This window comes from Buteo buteo, chromosome 10, assembly GCF_964188355.1.
Source record: "Buteo buteo chromosome 10, bButBut1.hap1.1, whole genome shotgun sequence".
NCBI classification, from domain to species: Eukaryota; Metazoa; Chordata; class Aves; order Accipitriformes; family Accipitridae; genus Buteo; species Buteo buteo.
The window spans coordinates 42,499,168-42,522,550 of record NC_134180.1 but is presented as its reverse complement, the minus strand read 5'-3'; the positions used below and the strand labels follow the sequence as shown (position 1 = coordinate 42,522,550).

The following is a 23,383-nucleotide window of genomic DNA, read 5'->3' as shown; positions in this document are numbered from 1 at the left end:
TGACTTGTTTAATGTCTATAGACCGGCAGCACACTGGGGTTTTCTGAGCTTATTTCCCCTTAAGAATGAGGGATATAATTTTTTTTTTTTCTATTTGCATGGAAAGAGCGTCTAGAATGGTATAGAGAAGCGCAATAGCCTGTTTTTAACTGCAGATAACCTTATATATTAAAGGTAACCACTGCATATACACAGAATTTGCGTACTTAAAAGGAAATGTAGCTTTGTAGTTTCTGGTTAAGTACGATTTATGTGCTTTTAGCCATTTGAGAAAATGAACCGATTGTACTTTGCAGCATAGAAGTAAACACCAAGGCAGAAATGCAGCTTGGTTACAGCCAGATTTCTAGCTTGTAAGACACAGGGAAAGATTTTGATTAGTTGTTTGAAAAGCAGGGTATTTCCTCTCTGTGAAGTTCGTATGATAATTCTCAGATTGCTTAAGAAAATTGCTGGAGGGGTGATACATGCAAGTTACTACAGGAATTACAGATATTTTTTTCTAAAAAAAAATATAAATTTGTAGAGATCACTTGTAAATAATTTCTGTGAGTTTTCTCTGAAGTTTCTAGTTAACCTTTCAATATGGAGATCTGCTTAATGTAACTAATATTTGTTTCATGTTTACTAAAATACTCTTTCAGTGTGTTAGGTTACAAATCAATTTTTTTTTGAGTGGTCTTTAAATTCTGAAACTAGTCAAGCATTATGATTATTTTAATGTGTTGATGCATTTTGAGTCAGTTTTTCATGGGATAACAGCCTTCTGGCAGTTACAGTGACTTAGGGCAGTGGTTTGGAGTGAAGCTTCTAGTCTCCCTAAAATCCACAGGCTTCTGTAAATGATGAGGAATGCCTGATGTGGTATCACTAGTTTTTGTAAGGGCTAAACAGTTTAAGACTGGGGATATTTGTATATTAGAATAAACCAACCACATAATGAAACTTGAAAGAGATTTTGTTGTTAAGAATCCTGCGTGTTAACTTGCAATTAAATTTCTAAGTTGCTTTTAAGGTCAGAAAAAAGGAAGTACTTTTATGGTTAAGAGTATTTAAAGCTAAGGCTTAAGTAGCCATCTTGGACTGCTGAGCTAACAGGCTGTGTACTCGGCAGTTAGTGTACGCACGGTGCACCTTCTGGTTTTATTTTTCATTATTTTCTACAGAAGTGCATGTGCTTTAACAGACATATTTGGTCCCCAAAGTTTTTTTTCCTCTAAGTATTATTTGTAGGAAGTATTGCCCGCTACAGTTAAGTATTTATTGCCCAGAATAGCTGTGCTGTGGTATTTGCAAATTGTCTGGCTGCAGACCTGGAGCAAAGCATGAAGTGCCCAGCTGCTTTTTCAAAGTTCTTTTTCTCCATAGTTCTTAGTTTTGAAATCCAGGCTTTGGAATTGTAATTGTAAAACATCCAATTTCATCACAGTGTATAAAAACAGGGGAGAGGTGTGATTTAAAGTTCCTCAGACTTGCCTCTCTCCTTCTGTTCTTTTTTTCCTCTGTCTTTCCTAATTTCCTGGCGGTGGGGTTTCACGGGAGGACCTTCCTTTTCAGTTTTATTCACTCTTCTGTGTTTTCTCCTTCATAGAAGTACGAAAAGGAGTACACGGTGTGTGAAGCTACTGTCTCTGTTTAGTTGAAGTTAGAACCGAGTCTTTGTGGCGAATAATTGATTTTGTCTACCCTTCCCCCCTAAATTCAGAAGATTTTGTCTCTCATGGTCTCTTAGACGCAAAATATATTGTTAGTTCTGGTATCAAGTTCAAAAGGGGAAATATGAAACCCCAATTCTAGAGCACAGTTCCTGTTTTTTCTGACTTGACAGTTTGAGCTTGGACTTTATTACTGCTGGTTTTTCTTAGTTTTGGAAGGAGGCAAATGCTGTTTGATAGTTAAGCAAATGGGTCAGTCTGGGCATGATGTTTATCTGTCCTCTCTCTGTTCTGAGTTACGCTGAAAACGTCCCCCAAACTAGTCATGTTACGCTTTTCTTGGCAAAGAAGAGCAGGTGGTGATGATTTTTAAGGCTAGCACAACATAATACAGAGAAAAAGTTACTATTAATAATTCATGCATAAGGTACCTCATAGAGTAGTGCAAATATAGCACTCAGAAACTTGGGACTCCCATAAAATATGAAGTATTTTTTCTTAAAGGTTTCAGGATAGTGATTCTCCTCCTGCATTTTCTTTTCCCTTGATTTCCAAAAAAGCCACTCAACCCCAAAAGAAACATACTGTTGTTGTTTTGTCAATGAGAAGTGAAGATGTAATAAAAACTTGACATAACTTCTGAAGGCTATATGTGCTGATTAACTCTATGATGTTGCTTTGCTACCACTCGCCTCTCTCTCTTCTTCCCTTTGTCATTTTCTTTATGCTCTCTTTTAAGGTATGAGTGTGAAAATTAAGTTATTTGGGTTAGGGGATATTACTGCAAATTTGACAAAGACTTTGGTATATATAATTTTTAAGGACATAAATAGTTCTGGAGGACTGCTTATGTATATAAAATATACAGGATCACCTATTGCCCCCTATAGTGTATATGTAGTATTAAACAGATTGTAATTGATATCTGATTAGCTTGATTAGTCTTGATTAAATTGTACCTCTATTATAAAGGTTTTGTAATGGCTTTTCCATTCTCCTCTGTTTTGATCGTAAATGTATAGTTGAAGTACAAAAGTTACAAGCTTAACTATGTGGAAATTCCCTGTATGTGACCACTAGTTCCTGTAAACTCCAGTAAATAAGACTAAGACTTCTTTTAGAAGGGTTTTTCTCTGATTTTTTTTTTTTTAGTGGTTTGAACAAAGTGTGGCAGAGATACTGTGTTCAGAAAGCCTGTCTACACAACTTGTGGATTTCTAGGAGGATGGTCTTGTTAGAGGGCGACTCAGTAACTTGGCGTGGTTGCAGCTAGGAGGGGGAGAGGGTAGGAAAGTATTTTGTGAAGTGAGATGCTTGGTAATTGCCGGTTGAACTTTTTGAGAGTGATTTAAGCATGACAACTCCTTAATTTCTAGTCCTTTTTAATGTTGGCTTTCAGTCCTTTTGTAGCGTAATCCTGTGAATTATTTACTTAGAAATGATCACTGAAGGTTGAAGGAACATGTAGAAAATTCTGATGAAACTTTAGTGGTGATCATTGGCACACACGACCTCTCCATCCTGGAGGTCTCGAGATCAGCAGTGGTGTTGTCCACTATGTAAAGTAAGAGATGTTAGAGCCAGCACTGGGAAAGAAGATACAGCAGGAGGTACTCGGGGTGAGTCATACGTGTTTGAGTCAGTGCTAAAAATGATTGAACAAGAGTGTCCCTGCACAGCTATTTTTAATATTTGCTTACTCACATTTACTGTACTGAGCTCTTTACAGGAAAGGTAGTTAAAAGCTGTAGTAAGGCCTTAAAGCCACTTTTCATGGCAACAGCTTTATTGATTTCGAGTGATGTCTTCAGTCCTGCCGTTTCTGAGATTTTTAGGTCCTAGCATAATTCTTGTTCTGCTTGATGCTTCCAGAAGTACTGCAGTCCAGCATTCACAGCATTGCATCTCGACCTACACGGATAAATTGGCATCGAGACTGGATCTTACAATCACATCAGCAGTGGCACAGCTGAAGTGGTGAGAAGGGGTGGTGACAGGTAGCTTGGTAGTACCTCGAGGTGCTTTTCTACCTCACCAGGTGGAAGTCTGTTTCATAAGGGACATGATTTAATATAATAAAAAAATATTTCCAGGTTTTAGCCTGGAAATGGCTTATACAAGTCACAGCTTTTCTGTTGTAAAACCCTGCTTGCAATGTACATAATCCTTAGGGTGCTGCCCTTCCCAGGCCAGCAGCACGTTCAGCTCGTGGAGCTCTGATGACCAGTAAAGTGCAGCCCTGACTCCCTTCTTTACATATATGGATATTCTCTTCCTTCCAGCTGTTGACAGCTGTATTTGCAGGAGGAAGAAGGTTAGGAGGTTGCTTGGGGTGCGCATGTGTGTCATGGAGTTCAGTAGTGGCTTCCTGTTTACTGCTGCTGACTGAGGATTTGGGCTCGGGCCAGAGAAGGTGCAAGAGTGTGGCTGGTGGATTCGCTGTTACACAGGTCTGCCCCTGCCTCTCCCCCACCCTCCCCATCGCTTGGCAAGGTGTTGCAGAAATGACTGTAGCCACGGGTTGGGGTGTTTGCTGAGGAGCAGCAGTGGAATCGGTATGCTGGCTGGAAGTCGCTTTCTTTTGCTGCTGAAAAAATTTACCGGTGCACAGCCAAGTTCCTTGAGCTTCGTGTTGGCACTGGAGCTGGGGAGGTTGGGGTCGCAGCTTTTCAGACCAGAGGCTCTTTGGTTGAGCGTGGATAAACTGGGCCTGCTCGAGCTGTTGAAGCTGAGACAACTTTTGTTATCAGCCTCTTGGGAAGAAAGGCTGACTTGTGGCATGTACAGCTAATATCTTGGGACTCGTCAGTGGGGAGGAGCAAAGCAAGACCCAATGATTTGTCGGTATTGAATCACAGCAGCAGTGTAATGGTCCTGCATCCAAAGCTGCTGTTGTGAGAGAGGCATGAGAAGAAAGGGAGGGAGAACTGCAGCTAAGCAACGTCCGTTGCTATGTGCTTCTGGAGAACTGAAATAAGATTATACCTGGACTGAAAAGTGAATTGGCCATAAGCTTTTATGAAGCTGCTCTTGGCCAAAACTGGAAATTCAGAAACAGTGAGCTACTGTAAATTTTCATAATATAAAGACACTACTGGGAATGCAGATAGGCTCCTGAAAATGTAAACGGTTATGTGTTTTTTACTTCGAACAGACTTTATAGTTGTGCTTCGAAGAGTGCCACTTGATATTCTGAAATATAGAGTATATGTTACTCAGACTCTTTTTTTCAGCTGTCCTACATTGTGTAGGACTCATAAGAGGATGATTTTGTTGTTAAAGGCAAGACCACCAAGTTACCAGGCAGCAAGTGCAGAAATAGGACAAGCAAATATTTTCTGAAAAGAGAAATCATTGAACTGTAAATAAACATGAGATGATTCAGCCCTACCAGAATTTTGTGGAAGAGTTTAGTTGGATTGGTAAATGGGAAGAGGTGTAAGACCTTCTAGGCAGAAAAGTACTTAGACTGCCAGGTTGAAATTGTATGGGTTGAGATTCTGTGCATTGCCACACCTCTATGTCAAACGCTAAGTGTAGTAGAGTCTGTCTGGGTATGGATGTGTGTAAAGGCCAGCTTTAGTCATTCTGGGACCAAACCATCAGTGATAGGATAATTGCGCAATCTGCAGTACAAACTCTCAAATCCGTAACCCAAACAGGACTCCCTAAGGAAAGAAACAAAGTCCCTCTGCTCACCATTGTACACTAAAGCCACCGACGTGTCTTACCACCTTTGAACCACTGTTGGCACAACTCTGAGAGGTAAACATGTAAAATTTACTCCTATTTAGCTGGTTAGTTAAAAATAGCATATGTATTTGTCTAGGAGATTGAATGAATTGAGTGTAAATATTTAGTTTGCTTGATGGGGTGATACTGGGATATGGCTCGTAGTTGACAAAAGACTCACACCAGCAATTCTCTTAATTGTAACAAGTACACCATGTCAAGCCAAAGCGTTCACAATCAAATTGGATAGCAGGAATTCAGTAGAGAACTTGCTGAAAATAATTGTTAGGACTTCAGTTGGTTGAAAAAAATCCATAATTACTGATACGGTGTCTTGAAACACCGTGCTGCTTTGCTCAGATTATTAGTTCAGATGTGTGCAAGCTGAGGAAATGCTTATGTCCTGTGTTAATAGGTGGTGGTGGAGGAGTGGATTGGATTCATGGGTTCCTTCTCAGCCCGGTGTTCCTGCCGAACAGGCTGCTCGTGGCAAGGTCTGCCTGTGCTTAAACACTAAATTGTCGGTTACTTTAGTTGTCTCAGGAGAGAATACTGATACTAGAGAATATCAGGGTGTTCCTCTTTTTCAAGCAGAAAACAACTGTTAGATAAGACTTTTAACTGCAGCAGTTGGCAGCCTGGCCTTTGTAACATCACAGCTATCCCATCTTCTGAAGTCCTGTGGGAGAATCAGTATGAAACCACGAAGGCTGTGTGCTGTCTTAGCGTGCAGAGGGCATCTGAGATGTGACTGACACCATGTTTGCACTGAAAGGAGCAGCTGATGACTCTACGCGTGCACGTTGCGTGTGTGTGCACGTCAGTGAAAAAGCAGCAAGCACCATCTGTAGGGTTGGATGCAGGAGGCCAAAACAGCGGAGGAGGAGCATCTGACCCTGCTATTGGAGAGCCACCACAGTTCAGACTGCTTTTCAGTCACCAAAAGGAGGGGAGGCACAAGGATACTTGTTATTTGGCAGAGCTCAAGTTGTATACTTGGACAACTTTCTAATAGCTTCATTTGGCTTTCACCAATTGGCTTCCTTTGTTTCAAGTGACTTCTGCCAATTTACTTGTATTGGGTGATTTTTAGGAAGAAAAGAGCCTGCAGCTGTGAAAAATGATGATTTTTTTTTTTCCAGTCTTTGTTGCAGCTGGGATTGAAGAAAAAGGATTTAGGGTGAAATCTGTACCATGTCATTTCTTTATCACTTTACAGGTGATACTTAGGGTTTGCCTCCCCTTTTTAAAGTAAGGTAGGCCATATAAGGATTCCTTAAAGCCTGAGAATATAAAAGTAATTGCAAGCAAACTGAAGTATATGCTGGGGGAGAGTCCGCTCATCCAGCTTTTGAATCTTCAATTTAGAGAGACAAGCTTAGATGCAGATGTCTGAGATCCCTTGTCAGTCAGAGGAAAGACTTGGAAACCTCATCTGACCTACTTCAGATTTCTGTTTCAGGATAAGATAAAATGCAGCTTGGACTTAATTGTCTAGATTGACAATGAGAGGAGCCTACAGTGTCTAGCTCAAAGGCAGATGTCTGCATTTAGCCAGATGTACAGGAACAGGACAACGTGCAGGTATTGCCAGGGTACCTTCTCAGCTCTGACTGGGAAACCTGTTTTGAACACAGCTTCTTTCTTAACAAACCATTTACCTGAGGCCGAGGTGAGTAAAGGTCATCGCAGACTCATTTTTCAGCTGTTACCCATACTGTTCATTTGTGGGAGAATAGGTGTAATCATGCTCTGCTTTTTGAAGAGAAAAGATGAGTGCCTACCCCATTGCTTTTCAGAGACTAAAAATAAACCAGTTTCAAGTTTTATCACTATGATCCTTTTTCTCTAAAGGCCAGTTTATACACCATTCTGTGTACTCTTCTGTTTTACACACACTGGCAGCCACCCCTTGCTGGTCTTTGGGATGCTTGAAACGAAGCATGAAAAGTCTTTGGTGGCAAGGCTGCAGCATGAAGCACAGCAGTCCTTGCAGGGACCTTGTGGATGAGCTGACCCGCTGCCTGCCCTGAGAAGCTCTGACCTTGGTGAAATGGTGAGGAGAGCAGAAAATAAGCCAAAAATAAATCCATAAAATGGACTGAATGGACTTAGAAGAGGGACTTCAGTGTTGTGTCTCATTTTGCTTCAGACAAGCCAATTAACTAGTTGCAGTTCCTTCCTCTGACTAATAGGGATAAATGTGTTTACAGCTAACCATTGATAGAGGTGTACTCTCGTGATTAGTCAGTAATAAAAAATAATTGCTATGTGTGTTTATTCTAACAGATGGGCAGTAAAGAACTGTATTTCCCAGTCATGTTAAAATTTATGTCTCAATGGCAGTAAATCTTTCTCATCACCAGTCATGCACATTGAAAAATACACGCAGGTATGAGCATGCCAGTGGAAACGCACTGTACTGTTGAGAAGTAGTTACTTAAATTAAAAGCTAAAAAATACAATTAGCTTCAAATAGCAATGTCAGAACTTGACTTGGTTTTTTCTTTCTGGGGACTGATCTTTCTTCTGGTCTCTGTCATGCTGGTGGGAGCCAGTAGGAAATGCCCTTTAAATGCATTTAATGGAGCAGTGCAGTGTTAGAAAGCAGTTGTCAGGCTGCTGGCACGGTGCTGCCTTGGCCCCTGCTGGCATCTCCTGAACGCCCATCCCTTGTGAAACCCCTTGAGTTTGGTTCAGTGAGATTTCTCTTGAGCCAAAGAAAAACCCACCAAAGGGTAGGTAGCTGAGCCAAATAGACCTCGTTAGTTTGGTTCAGCATGCATGGATAACAAAATACAGTGTCTGGAAAATGACATTAGGACTTGTTAGTTGAAATGATAAACTATCTGCAGAGACCATTCCTATTCTGAAGCCCACCCGCTCATGTGTATGCTGACCTCTACATCAGCCTTTGCCTTTCAGAAGAGCAAATACAGCATTTGAGCCGCTTTGTGGTCCTCGCAGTTTGGTGAGCGGCTCCTCTGTGAGCAGGCAGCCCTTGTCCCAGTGTACGGGTCCTGTCCCCAGGTGTCATGTGTGGAGGCAGAGGTGGGACTTGTGGGAGGCCTCTTCCCTGGGTTAGCTTTTTAATGTGAAGTGCTAAGCTAGTTGCTCTCCTCCAGCTTTTTTAAACTTACAACATTTCTTCTATACAGAGTGAACCAGTAGTTCAATAACTTTCCTTAGGAACTTTTTGATTTGGGAAACTCCGTATTGTTCACTTTTCCTTGAACATGCCGTTGGTGTACCTACATGGCTAAATCTAGATTTTTTTTTTTTTGCCTTACTGTTTATTGGAGCTTTAATTAACCTGAATGCCTTCAGTTTTCAAGTAATAGCTCCTCCTTGCTACATCTACCACCATTAGAACATTTACCCTCAATTTGTCGACTGCTTTAGCGCTAGTGAGCACAGTAGTACCCCTCTTATTTTCAGTGTGACTGCCATGTGCTGTAGTGAGAATAATGAAGCCCAGTGTCTGAGAAAGCAAAAGCTGCTTCAAAGTACAGTTGTTAATAGGTGTAATAAGACAAGATTGAAATGTTACCGTGACTAGCTCTCCTTCATTAGTTTCCCAACAAATAGCTTTTAGTTGGAGGTTGGTGTATTTGATTTTCAAAGCTCTGGGTGGCTTTGGTGTAGCTACTGTAGAGCTCATTTCTTTCTGTAAATTGGTCTCAGATGGCTGTGGCTTTCCATGGCAACATTTGCTAACTTTTTTGTAAGAGGACATCTGCGTATGAAGGAGCAGTTTCCTCAGACTGAGGTACTGGTAGCTCAATGTCCAGGATGCTCTGGTGGCCTGCATGGTGTGGCCAGTCGGATGGGCAGGGAAAGCTGGAGTCGCTCTGCTTACAGTCATGGAGAGGAGAGCTACAATCTGTTCTCAAATGTAGTGGTGGTTTGCATGATGTAGCAGAAATCGTAATGCAGCTTGTATCTGGCAGAGGAAGAGGTAATGCTGCTTTTTGGACTAGCACTTCTAGCTTTCTAGACCTGGAAGTTCAGTCTGGCGTTGAGCTTTTTTTCATTTTGATAGTAGTAGGGCTTCACACTGTGGAGAAAGACCAGCTGCAGTCCCCCTTGAGTGCATCTCAGTGAAGGAATGCTGAGTGAGTGCTAGCAGTTAGTTGGTGTTGCCATATTCTTCCCTTATGTAGATACTGGGAGAAAGGAGGGGGAGAGAAAAATGGAAGCTAAGCTCTCTTTCTTCCTATTGCTGAATTTTGCTCTGCCAGGTGGCATATTTTCCAGGAATTATGTTCTGCCTGAAGGACAGAGGTGCCACCTAAAACTTCTTCGTTGTTGATGATGCATATTTTTCTGGGTTTCAGTAGTTGTGTTGGTTGCAGCATGGCCACAGGCTGATCTGTGCAGTTAGGTTGAGCTCACTGAAAGAAGGGTGTGCTCCTGCTAGAGGAGCTTGGTGAGGTCGGGTGAGAATAGGAGGAGGAAGAGGTTGGTGGCTTTTGTTTGGTAGCTGTATGTAAGGCTGTACCTCAAAGTTTTTTTCCAAATTGGATTAACCTGGAGCCCTGTTGGGGTAAGACCGGAGGTGATCTGTGCTCAGATCTCAAATCCCATTGAAATTTTTCTTGTTGCTCCATTCCTGTTCTGTTTTACTGTGCATGATGACCTTTACAGATGTTTTTGCTCTGTGACTTATTGGACCACACAGCTACAATTAGCACCTCCTCCGCTACCGGAGCACCTGCTGCTTTTCAGAGATTTCTGCACTTCAAATCTCAGCTTTTTACTTGATTGTGTCGGAACTATATATATAGTGCCTGACAGAAAGGGCTTTAGTTGAGATGCTATCTTTAACCCTGACACTGTTTTTTGTACCATCTGGCCATACCTTCTCCAACCAGAATTGCATGCAGTGTTCCAACTGGGGCTACCACCATTACAGCAGGGTGATTGCAACTTAATAAAAGATGAGCAGAGAACAAAGAGGGGTAAGAGACTTTAAAGATCAAATTTCTCTTGCTGTCAATAGCAAATCCCAAGTTTGCTATGAAATTCTATGGTTTTGCAACTATATTGTAGAAAGAGTGTTGGTTAGGGGCCGTCTTGGTGGTTTGCTCTGAACAGAAAGGCAAAGATAACTGGTAAAGTTTTGTTTGCTTTTGTTTATGACTTGTTTTAAATGGTGAGCCCTTAAGAGTGAACTTTAACAATATCTTCTCACCACATTAAAAAAAAAAAAAAAAAAAGAAGGCCAAACCATCAAAAAACACTTACCAAAGTGCAAAGCCACCACAGGAAGCACGTGACTACCAGAAATCTTCGTGAACAAAGCAATCTAGGGGATTCAAGTGTCTTGCCATATGCAGAGTAGATGTTGACCACATCGGTAGAACTCTTTAAGGCCTTTATAAGTGATTTAAGTCCTTATGGCAACAAGTTAGTGACACTTGTTTTTAAACCAGGTAGAATGCAAATAGGTGCCAGTATTTCAGTTCATTCTTCTGAGGGCTGCTATGGTCAACTTGAGGTTGCTCTTCACCATCAGTAATTTCTGCTCCTTGGGAGGTGCTGGCGTGCCAGCACTGCTTCTGGGCAGCTCAGCCCCATGGCAGGATGATGCTGGGCAAGTTCCTCCTCTGGGGCAAAGAAATTTTGCTGTAGCAAAACCCGTTCCTTTTCTGAGGGCAGGTGACCTCCATGCATGTGGTGGCTGATGGCGTAGGGGATGAGGAGGGAGCGTGGGGCTTGCTTGCGGTCCCTCTTTGCTGCCACCATCGTAACGTGCAGCCTGTGCAGTTGGTGCTGCCCAGCTCCGGGGAGGAGGAAGCAGGTGGTGGAGAGAGCTGGAACTCGAGAATTGGGCCCGTGTGAACCTCATGAGGTTCAGCAAGGCCAAGTGCAGTCCTGCATCTGGGTTGGGGCAACCCCCCGATAGCAATACAGGCTGGGGGATGAAGAGATTGAGAACAGCCCTGCTAAGAAGGACTTGGGGGTGCTGGTGGATGAAAAGCTGGACATGAGCTGACCAATGTGTGCTTGCAGCCCACAAAGCCAGCTGTATCCTGGGCTGCATCAAAAGAACCGTGGCCAGCAGGTCAAGGGAGGTGATTCTGCCCCTCTACTCTGCTCTTGTGAGACCCCACCTGCAGTACTGCGTCCAGTTTTGGGGCATTCAGCTCTGGAGCCCTCGGCACAGGAAAGACACAGACCTGTTGGAGTGGGTCCAGAGGAGGGCCACAAAAACGATCAGAGGGATGGAACACCTCTCCAATGAAGAAAGGCCGAAACAGTTGGGATTATTCAGCCTGGAGAGGAGAAGGCTCCAGGGAGACCTTATTGCAGCCTTCCAGTACTTAAAGGGGGCTTATAAGAAAGATGGGGACAAACCTGTTAGCAGGGCCTGTTGTGATAGGACAAGGGGTAATGGTTTTAAATTAAAAGAGGGTAGATTTAGAGTAGATACAAGGAAGGAATTTTTTACAATGAGGGTGGGGAAACACTGGAACAGTAAGGTGGTAGATGCCCCGTCCCTGGAAACATTCCAGGTCAGGTCGGACGGGGCTCTGAGCAACCTGATCTAGTTGAAGATGTCCCTGCTCATTGCAGGAGGGCTGGACTAAATGACCTTTAAAGGTCTGTTCTCACCCAAACTATTCTATGATTCTATAAGAGTCTCCATTTTGTGATACAATTTGAAAATGAAAAGGTTAAGAACATCTGTAGCTGCTCTCAAGGAAGTGGCTACAAGGCTGAACACGAGGGAAATGACCGTGTGTGGTTACTGTGTTGGGAACTTTGCTAGAGTGGTCTGTGAACAGCCGGTGAGTCCTAGAGGAGGGGAGCTTTGCAGTAGCTCTGTGGTCACCAAGAAGCCCCAGCCCCTTTGCACGTTTTACATACTCTCGAACTAGAAAGCTGTAGAGTGTGAAGTCCGCCTACTCAGGCCATTGGTATTTGGAGGAACTATTGCTTCTCATTCTACCTCTTGTGTTAGAGGCTGCGGAGTGGGACATGAGAGACCCAGGCTGGTTACCAATGCTGGCACTGATTTCCTGGGTAAGTGGGCAAGTCATTTAATTTCTCCTTCTCTACTCATTTGCAGAAGAGACATGCTGATAATGTTTCTTGTGGTGTCTCACCAGTCTTGACTTTGCTAGACATCAGCTGTTTGTTTGTTTTGGTTTGTTTCTTACTAAAGATCTAAGACATGATCGGAAATCCGGCTGCTGTCATAATAAATCTAAGCTTGCTTTTTCCTTAAAAGCAAGTAAAATGTAGGATTCCCTCGTTGAGGAGCACCAGTGGAGATGATCATTGTACCTGAAGGGATGTATCTTCTCGGTGTTGTGCTAAAGGTGATGTAGTGGTATTGCAAGAAAAACAACCCCCTCCCAGGTACACTCTCAGTCTAAGTAATTATCCAGCAGAGCAGGGCTGAGTGTGGAACAGTGTGGTGACAGGATGGCCCGTCTAGGACCTGGGATTCATAACTTCTCTGCATGCATAGGCTGCTGAGGAAATTAAATCAGTTAAGTGAGTAAGGTGGAGATGGGATGGACTGTGGTGTATAAAAATTTGGCTTATGAGGAGAACTTGGGGGAGAGCCTGTAGATGCATAGTGGGTCCCCAGACATCAGGTTTCTTCATCAAACACTTCAGCATGGTGACATCTCTGAGATTTTAAGGCTCAGGAGAGCAGAATGAAGTGACCTCTCTTTCTCCAGTCTGGTTAAAGAGGAGAGTTGTTCTGCAGTTACAGACCTTCGTCTGGAAGATGTGGACAATGAAGGTGCTTTGTCTGCTTCCTGGTGGCTTTTCTTGTTTAGGAGAACTGCTGGTAGTCCCTAAATATTCAGGGAGCAAAGGGACCTTGAATTACTAGGTCATTTTGTGGAGGAGAAAAAAGGTAGGTGTTGAAGGTTTGTAGAAGTCCTATCACATTGTTGGACAATGAATGCCCCTTGTGCTCCTAAACCCCAGCACGGTCCTGGCCGGATGGCTGCTCTTGCCACATACATGCACGGCACAGTGAGTCGTGTGATGACGTTAGCCCGCTGTAGTCTTCCAGTCAGCAGAGAATGTCGCATGTGTCGTAGTGGTTTTTCTTCTTTCTATGTTTGTTTCTACCCCTGCCTTTCTGATGGATCTGTGCAACGACTACAGCGTGTTTTCCTCCCTTGGAAAAGGCAGAGCCTTTCCCTGGGCTTCAGCACCTCCTCGTAGACTTAATTGATGTGCTGACTTTTGGCTTGGGCATACGACCAAAGACTCTTTGAGTCTTTGAGTTGAAAGAGTTACCGTGCGTTAGCAGAGCTGATGTACGTGACCCTGTGTTCGTTCTGCGTGCCCCAATTGTGGAGCACACTATAGTAGCTTTCACTGAAGTTTCAGCTTTTAACTGGGGCATGAAGAGCACATGCTTAGTCTTGCCACATCCAGTTCTAGTAACCTGATGAGGATCACTTGCCAGGTAAGCCCAGAAAGAATAAGCTTTGCATACATTTAACACTTTCTCTTCCAAGAAAATGTGGATTTGGAGGTCTTTGCCACATCGACTGATTTTCCTGAAAGTTTTTCCACGCATCTGAACTGAACTTCAGGAAACCCCTTAAATCAGTGCAGTGCCACCAGGAAGAGGCCGCATTTCCTGAAGATCTGCTTCATTGCCGGGAAGATGATGTGGCTCTTTGCCAGTGAACTTCCATCACATCTGAAAGGTGCAAACTGCTAGCTGCGTGCTAGCACAGAGACAGAGTGGGAATGTAGGTGAGTGGCATGGAGGAGAACATAAAGGAAGGAAAAGGATCATTAATGCTGTGTCCCAGGCAGGAATAAAAACAGATTGTCCGTGCAAATCTCTTTAAGGCTGGAATCCCCCTTCAGTCCCATTAGCATCAATCTTAGTAATAAGGATCTTTTTTTAGATAGTTGGCTTGTGGGAAAAAAAAAAAAAAAGAACTTTCATCTAGTTTGCATGTAATAGGTTTTGGAGCATTGGCTACATGGTAATTACATAAAAATCATGTCACTGTTTGGTAGGTTTCCATGATGGCTTGAAGCTTGGTACATGAATATGTTTACCTCCAAGGAAATTGATACTTCTTTAGCTGAAAAGGGGTTAGTATTGACTATACAAGGATATAGTAACAGATTGTAAGCTTCGCAAGAATTGTATCTTTTAAAGTTGTTGTTATACCAGAAATTGTGAATGAGAAAGGATCAAGTACACATTTATAGTTTAGAAGCAAACTATAAAAATTGTTCATCACTATTCCTCTCATAGAAGCCCAGTCTGTATCCAAAGGAACATCAGGCTGGAAAGATCAAGTAATACAGAGGAAAATGTGACTCTGTGCATGTGCTCATGCATCTGCAACAGCCATTGTAGATGGGACAATAAATGTGGTAAATTAACACGCAGCTTTCTGAGCGAGCTGAAAAACTTCTTCCCACATAGGTGACACGTCACAAAATTCAGAGAAGTAGCTGAAATTGCGTTGGAAAAGCACAGGAAACAAGCACGGTTAGTTCTCATAGTGCGACAGTGAATTGAGTGGGTTCGTAACGTGTTGGGTCTCGTCTGAAGCAGTCAGTAAGGGGATGCAACAGGAGTCTGCCTCCTCTGTTTTTCAGAGTTAGATTGCTAAAAATGGAAAAATATAACATCTGTTAATAAAAGTGTGTGAATAATGAAGGCTGGTTCACATACCTGATCGTATGCACCCTGTTTTTCAGTTCTTAAGAACTTTGCTGCGCATTAACTATTTTTGATGAAAATTTCCGTTATAAGTGCTCTCAGCCTGATTTTTAAAACAAAGTTTTACAACATAGATCAGTCATATCGCAGTATGAATACTATAGAAAAACCCAAGGGGAATTAGTAATTCTAGTTTTGGGGCAGAAGTAAACAGTATGTGGTGAGATCACTGTGAATAAATGAATAAAATAAATTAAATACTGAATTGCACATTCAGTGATAGAGGCCTGTGGAAAAAAATAGCATGTGATCACAAACATAAAGATGATGAAATATTGCATGTGCACAGAAAGGACTGAAATACAGTTAAAAAGGCAACCTCATTCTGTCCTGTAGTATTTTGGTTCTTGAATTTCCAAATACAACATTTTAAAAGCCTTTTTTCTTCCAGTGTGACTGGAAAGAAACATCCCCAGAAAAGAGCACAGATAGTAGTTACTATAGTTTATCTTAAATTATTTGTGATTAGCTAATGGGAGCGTTGAGAGTTGAGTTAGCGTAGCGAGCAGATCCATGGGTCAGAAGAAGACATGGGCATCATAGGCAGCAGGGAGGGTGGTGCTGAACATTTGCTGTCCTCAGGCTTACTTGGACAAGAGTTTTAGACCTGAAGGAGCTCTGTGTACGGTCATGTTCAACTTTAATGAGAAGTCTTTCACCTTTTTCTTTCCCATGAGCTTTACTTAATCGAGGCTGGTCCAACCTTTGTCTACAGTGGTGGTGGTTGTTCCTTCCCAGGGCTGCTGTGGGAGGGTGGTCGGTCACCGGTGCGATGGCCCCTTCAGTGATTTGGGATTTTAATGTGCTGCTTTGTCACCATTTGCTCTCGTATCGTTACTGTCGTTTTTTTCTTGTTAAAATTTATGAAGTTAAGTAGAGCGCCTCGGTTTATTTTAAATAAGTCTCTAATAGGTTATGCTAGATTAGGTGCATGTCCTATGTTGTACAAGCTGTGACAGGTTTCTTTACTAGTGTGTTGAAAAAATAATAATAATTGAGAACTTTTGGGCTGACATAAACTATGAGTACTACAAAAATGGCATGCCCTGCATGCTAAAGAAAAGACTATCTGTTACGTTCTTAGCATAAGCAATCATAAACATCCCCTGGCTCTGTCCTTGTCATGAAACCAGAAACCAAATTGGCTGAGAGGGGAAAAAAAGAGGAAGAGCTTGCAAATGGTGCTTCAGAGTTCTGGTTTGGTCAGAGTTTACCTGGGATTTTCCTCTTCTCGCATTTTAGGGACTTTTCCCCCCCGAAGCAGACCTTTCATCTTTGCATTTTGCTTCTGTGATCTTTGTTTATGGTAGAAGTGTGGCCAGCCCAGGGGTGGTGGTGTAGCAGGGCCGGCACGGGGGGGTCAGCAGCCGGCCAGAGTCTTGTTTTCCTGTCAGAACTCCCCAAAACGAGCAGGAAGCAAAACTTGCATTTTTAAATCCGAGCAGGTCTCAGTGCGCAGGTTTGCCTCTGGTTAAGCGTGGATGTGCGCTGGGACGCTGCCTCTCAAAACCTGTGCGGGTTTCGTGTTTTCCCTTTGCCCATTAAAATATTTTATGAACGGAAAATAAAGGGTGCTGGGTCCATGGGGTCCAGCTGGGCAGCACATGCAGGCAGCAGCTTTCAGGCAGCTGAGGGCATTTCTCTTGGCAGGCACGGCGGCTCTGCCATGCATCTCCTCCGTGTCACAGTGCATCTCTTTTGGGAATTGCGGCAGCTCTGCCAGGAAAAATTTAAATGCGTCCCGCTGAGAGCGAGAAAACTGTGTTGGGGTAAAAAACCCACAAATCCCTTGGCTGCTCAGATAAGGAGCTGGAGCAATGTGGCATCTATAGCCTTGTTTGAGCTCAGGTGAGAAGTTTTCTTAAAAAAAGCCCAGTGGAGCTTGGAGGCAGCATCTGTTGTTGTCTGACGTCTTGAAGTATCTCCCAGCTGACGCTTTTATCCTCCGTTTCCTTATTGCAGCGAAGGTCTTTTTGTGTTTCGGGGTATTTTTGTTGAGGGGAGGCTCTCAGCAGGGCCAGGTGCAGATGTCTGGGCTTTACAGGAGGCTTCAGAGCCAGGCGGGCTTGCCCAGGCTCCTCCTTCGACAACAGTGAATTAACTCTTCCTTCTGGTTCAAGGAGGATTTGTAAATAGTTTCTAAAGCATTTAATTTATGCCCCCGCCTTTTCTTTCTTTGATTTTTGAGGAGTACAGAGGCGTTAAGGGGTTATTTAACAAACAATGTTGTACATTTGTCTTTTTTCCTTAGAAAAGTTGGGACTGTTGGGCATGAACCACTTTTACAAAGGGGATCTTGGCCATGGCAAGTTATAGGCGGGAACGTGAGTTTTTACCAAATATTTTTCTTGCCCAAATTTTCATTAAGTCTTAATAGTTTCATAGCCAAACCAGAAACAAAATGATTTTGAATGACCTGCCTTTAGAATTCCGTCTCCCCATTTTTTTAACTTTTCATCTTTCTGGTACTAAAATTTTGTGAGTGCTTCATCTGTGTATGAGAAAAAAAAATACTTTCTGTGGGCCCAGATCTGTTTGTTGACCTCATCCAAAGAAATGATGTGCGGGTTTTGGCAATTGTGGGTGCATGGTTTTGGTTTTGTGCTTGTGTGCACTCAGAATCACTCATTTCACGGTTGTAACCCTAGCACGAAGGATGAATCATTGTCCCCCTCTGCTGGTGGTGCACCGGGCTGGGGGTTTGCTCACCCTGCCAACTAGCTGACTTACTGTGCAACTGAAATACAGACTTTTAAGAAGGTGGCAGGTATGTGTGTATACATTGGTCAGAATTTTAAATCACCAGAGAAACCTTTTGCTTTGGCAAGTGCTCAAAAGGCTGTAAGGCGTGTGGAGTTAACAAGCAGGATCTTGAGATTGGGCTGTCCTACCTTCCCCTAAATATTTTGCAGCATGCGTCACAAAAGACTCTTTCCACCATGAGAAACAGAAATCGGGTGAAGAGAAAATGTGCTTTGAAAAAAGCAAATTCTGTCCTGTCAGTCAGACTCCCAGCAGAGACTGAGTGCATCCCCGTTGTCTTATGTCGTGTCCCCTGGAGTAGTGCTGCTCAAAGAGGATGGGTTAAGTGCTGAGAAGTGCTGAAAGAATGAGCAGGGGAAAGTGGAGCTTGTGGTGCAGGAAGAGACCAGTGGAGCATGGTGCAAGCAAGCAAAATGCAGTCTGAGAAAGGATACAGCTGGTATCTGTAAGTTGATTAGGGAAGCATTCACAAGGGAGGGAGATAATCTGCAGAAGATACACAAAAACAGTGGTCCACTGAGGCTCTGAAACCTTGTAAGAGGCAGAGGATAAAAATCCCCTTCAGATTTCTGAGATGAAGCATGAGGGGTGTGTAATGTGATGCCTAAGATTGCAAGAGACCTAATGTAATGGCCACGGGGAGCTCTGAGTCACGCACATGGGACTGGGGTGAGCCTCGCACGGGGGACAGTCGCACGGCTGCCGGTACGTGCCTGCAGGCAGCGGGGTCTAGAGGAGCAAAGGGCTGCCATAATGCTGTCCTGGCTGGCACCAGGTGCCACGACCTGTACGTATGATAATATTACTGTGTAGGACTGGTAGAAGATGCTACTGCTGAGACAGAGCAGGAATTTGTCTTGTTCAAAGGAGACTTTTTTGGAAGATTAAGATGCATTTTTAAAAAGGTGAATTCCTGACATTTAGCATGGGAATATCTGGAAAACTTGTTAGTAAATAGCAAGTTAGAGATTGGATGTTGGTTGGTTTGGTTCATTCCCCAAAGCGTATTGTAAATGAAGCAGCACTTAAGGGTTTTTTTTTGGATTCTGGGAATTGCTGCTGCGATTAGAAACAAGAGTACGAGCTATTAAGCAAAACCAAAGAATGCTGTGTTGAAAAGCAACAATTTTGATTTATGAATCTGCGAGAAGGCAATGTTTTTTTATTTCCTTTCACATTTTAAAACGTCTGGACAATCTTTTTAATATTATGCCTACACAGACATTAAAATATATTGAGTTTCAGTTATAAGATATGTTGTTTAAAAGGGAGTATTTTCAATTAGATTAAAGCTAATATCTTTAACCTTTTGCATTTAAATTTTATGGTGCTGTGCAGAAATAATTACTGGCTTGTCTATGTGTTCCAGTAATCATGCTCTCAATTACTTCTCCCCCATATTACTGCTGAGGGAATATGTCTGGAAACTCAAATTTAGCATTAAAGTGGCATGGATGGAAGGAACATGCAATTTAATTGTAAATGTGCGCTAGGCTGTTAAATGTTATTTTTTTGTATGATAGTATCACGTTTGCTGGGCACTTTCCAAGCACAAGGGCAGCTTGTGTGGCATTGTCAGACTTTCTCCAGACTAAGCCTAAGGCTTATAAAGCACTATTCATTGAAGTCTGCTATATCAGATTAAGGCCTAATGCTGTTGCAGCAAAAACAATACACATTTAGTTCAAGTACATTTTGGCAGAGATAGGGGAGAAGAGAAAAAGGAGGGATGGAGAATATAAATGGAGGTGTCTTTCAGCCTCAGATGAGTGATGGGTGATGTATACCAAACCAGCAGTACTGTCATGTTCAGTTTAGACATGTTTTGTCACATTTAGTTTACTGTCGCACTTCATTAGTGACTACCCCAGGAGAAGCTGGTGGGACGCTTGATTTCCCCTTGAGAGTGTGGAGCCGTCGCTGATGGGCAGTGACGTGGGACCAGCGCCAGAACATGGGAGTCTCTCTGGAGATGCAGAATGGAGTCCCACATCCTCCTTCTCTTCAAGAAGTCCAGACTCCTTCCTCTTCTGGCTTATTCCCACGCCAGTGGGAGAGGAGCAGCCTGTCCACCTTTGGAAAGAAACATACACCCATGCCTTTCAAGCATGCCAGCATCATCTTTCACTGATGCTCTTACCATCAGGACTGGGATCAGGGAGACATCTTACCAGTGCCCACTCTTTTCCCACCTGCTTCTTGAGTATTCCTGTAGTGTCTCATTGATTTTGTAGTCCTGGTATCAGACAATACTTTAAATAGAAGCTCTGTCACACCTACATTAAAAAAAGATAGTATTGAAGTTTTCCCAGTTTGCTTCAGGTGGTAAGGATAGCCTCTGACTTTGGGTGGGACTAGTTTTGCAAACCAACCCCAGAATACTAATGTGGTTTGTGGTGTTAGATAAGGCTTAAAAAAAACAAGTAGGCTCTTGGAAGGTGCCTGTGTTGCTTGAAGGTAGTGAAGGCATGGGCTGCACTCATTGTGAACAAGGTTCCTCTAAGAGAAATATGACCCTTGCAATGATGCTCCCTTGAGTAGCTTCCTTATTCTCTGCCGCCCACCCAAGACTCTGCACCTTTCAGAGAGCAAAGGAGAATAAAACAGAGAAAAACCTGATAATCTGGAAGGGGAAGAAACAATAGACACTGGGGAAGAATTGGAATTAGCAATATGTAGTTAAAAATGTGAAGAATGAAGTGACTTCAAAAGCCATGAAGGAGATAAAGCAAAGAGCAGAATGCTCCTTTGGTGTCACAGCTATGGATTGCAATGAGTACAACACCGAACTGATGGCTGGTGCTCTGAAAATATGAAAAAACCCCAGTGAATAACTGAGGCTTTCCCCCTGGTTTTTGTTTGCGTCTTCAGCCAGTGCACCAAAAGAGCCAAAAGAAATGAGTAGACTTACATAGACTCCTAGATGCTTGCTATGACTGTCTTTGGTTGAGACTAGATCCAGATCTCAATTATATTAATGGAAAGATTCCCTTGGATTGCAAGTGCCATATTATCAGCCTGACCATATATTTTGTGCCTCAAACTGTACAAAGCCATTCCTGACAATTTTTTTTTTTTCTTTTGTCAGCCAGAGTCAAGTTGCTCTTGGAGAGCACGAAGATAATCCATTTCAGTTGCGTAGAGGATCAGACAGTCACATAAATGCAGGTGCGTTGGCTTTTGAGGTTTGTTTTTTGTTTGTTTTTCGGTGGGAGGATTAATTTCATAAACTATAGAATTGGTGATTTGGGCTTTTGTTATTAATTGAGCTCAAGCTTAGTAAAACATGGAACGCAGACCCCATAATACTTGGAGCGTGTGTTCATCTATTTCCTTTCGGCTCTTTCTATTTAAGCACTGGGTATAAAATGCAAAACGCTTTTTCTTTTGAGTCAGAGCTGTCTTGTCTGCATTCTTGGCAGTCTAAAAGCTATTGCATTAAACCTACTTAGTGCTACTCTTTTCTTCTGGAGAGAGAGAGAAGTAATAATAATAAAATAACTCTCCAATAAAGCTCATTTCACCATGACACATTAAGTATCAGGAGTTTAAAAGACAAAGGGTGAGAGGGGAGAAAACTGTCAGAAATATTTAGCTGTTAAGGAGATTGTAAAAATAGAAGCTAACTTTTTTTTTTTAAAGGAAATATAAATTGTACTGTTTATATTACCCAGCCTCAAGTATTGTTTTTCAGCCAGTTAGGTGCTTAAGGATGTGAAAGTTATTCCTGCTTTACAGTAAGAAGAGAAACCTTCTAGAATAGTTGTGGAACCACTAGAACAGAAGGGAATTATTTGAACCAGAGTTACCAGAAACAGAATAATCCTTGAAATTTCTTTTTTCACTTTTTCCCTCATTTATGAGAAGTACTGATTTTGAATAATCAGGTTCCCAATGTGAAGACTTTGAGAAATGCTGTGCCTAGCCCATCACAGTATGCAGTAGCCTCATTAAGCAGTGGATTTGTGTTTTGACAAATATTCAAACTCTTCATGTTTTCCTTAACTATTTTTCCTCCACTTTCAGTATCTAAACGTGAAAGAAGATTGCAAAGCCATGGCTTTCTGTGCAAAAATGAGGAGCACAAAGAAGAGCGAAGTAAACCTGGAAGCTCAGCATCAGGGTTTAGAAATACTTTTCTACCTGCAAGATAAAAATCCTATTTGTTACACCAGTGGCGAGTTTACCTCGGAGGAGCTGTGCATTGAAGCTGCACAGAGGTGTTGTGAGTATATGGATTTTATATAAGTTCTCAGTGGCAAGGCCTGACAATATCGAAAGTGATGCATCCTTCTCTGCATGTAAGTCAATGTTTGTAGAAGAAATATGCATGTTATGTAGTCTAGGATGGAAACTTTTGCCAAGGGTCTGTTTGGGCAGTTCTTAAACTGCTTGGTGTGGAAGAAGTGGTGGGAGAGACTGTCTTGAGATTAGTATAAAGTGACAATCTCCCACCCTGGCAGATACAGCTACTGATTTTTTTTTTTTTATTTGGGTGTGGTGATTAGGTTTCTTTGAAGAGAAGAGGAGATACCATATACAAATAAGTTAACACAAAGCTGGTTTTACCTCATATACTAGTTGGTAAGCCTATCAGGATCTGTCCTGTGTTACAAAACATTTTGGAGAGGGCTAATGAAAAAAAAAAACAAAACACAAAATCCCAAACCTGTTTGTTACTTTTCCAGTTTTAGTTTTCTGTTACTTGACACCTTTTTGCAGAGAGTTATTCACCGGTTAAGATTACCTGAACTGTGCACAATTGCGGTAATGCATAAATGTATAATGAAGATTTCTTGCTTTGTCACTGTGGTCCTTGACTCAGCAAAATATTTGAATATGTGTAATTCTACTGGAATTAGTGGATTTAATCTATGTTTGAGGCTTATGAACCAGTATACGTTTATATTTACAATTCTAAGGTTCTTGCCCACTCTGATCCCAATTTTGTGTTCCCCAGGCTTCATGGAACACTAAATATTATTCAGCTGATATGGGAGTGGTGAATCTGGCTGTAATAAACAGGTGAACTGGGCATAAGTTTCCCTGCAGCTTTAAAATGTTTTCTTTTCCCATGTCATCTTGATTCTTGTAACATTGAGTACCCTTCAGTTCATTTGCCTAATTGCTTCTCTTCCATTGGAAAGGCAGGAATGATGGGAATCTGAAGGACAAACCTCATCAAATAAGTACTCACATTGTTTTTGAATAGTTTTAATGAAAATGAGGAGTACTTAAAACCCACCTATTTATGTCAGCCTGTAAGAGCTCTGAACTGCTGCTGTTTGTATGGGTGTGAGCCCACATAATGTGCAACTGCTCCCAGTAATTTCTGTTGCAAGTTTAAAACCTTTGAAGAAATGACTTCAAGTGAGCCTTCCGTAAGGGAACTTCTTTCTACCTTCTCTTGCTTTTCATTAAGTCCACAGCACGTGCTAGTGAAGTACGAAAGTTTACCTGTTTCAGCAGGCCTGTGGTGCTGATCTCTGCTGTAAATCACAAC

General features: G+C 42.3%; 1 protein-coding gene across 3 annotated transcripts in view; it reads left to right on the top strand.

Annotated features, from left to right (window-relative positions):
- Window positions 1-23,383, top strand: part of JAK1 (Janus kinase 1) — a 63,594-nt gene that overhangs the window by 11,747 nt on the left and 28,464 nt on the right. For 2 of the 3 annotated variants that reach the window (XM_075037296.1, XM_075037293.1), the window contains exons 2-3: window positions 20,969-21,048; window positions 21,907-22,105. In XM_075037296.1, the coding sequence (XP_074893397.1) occupies window positions 21,043-21,048; window positions 21,907-22,105 (205 nt within the window). In that variant the 5' untranslated portion in view covers window positions 20,969-21,042. The remainder of the gene's footprint in view (window positions 1-20,968; window positions 21,049-21,906; window positions 22,106-23,383) is intronic. The other variant, XM_075037294.1, reaches the window with a different exon arrangement.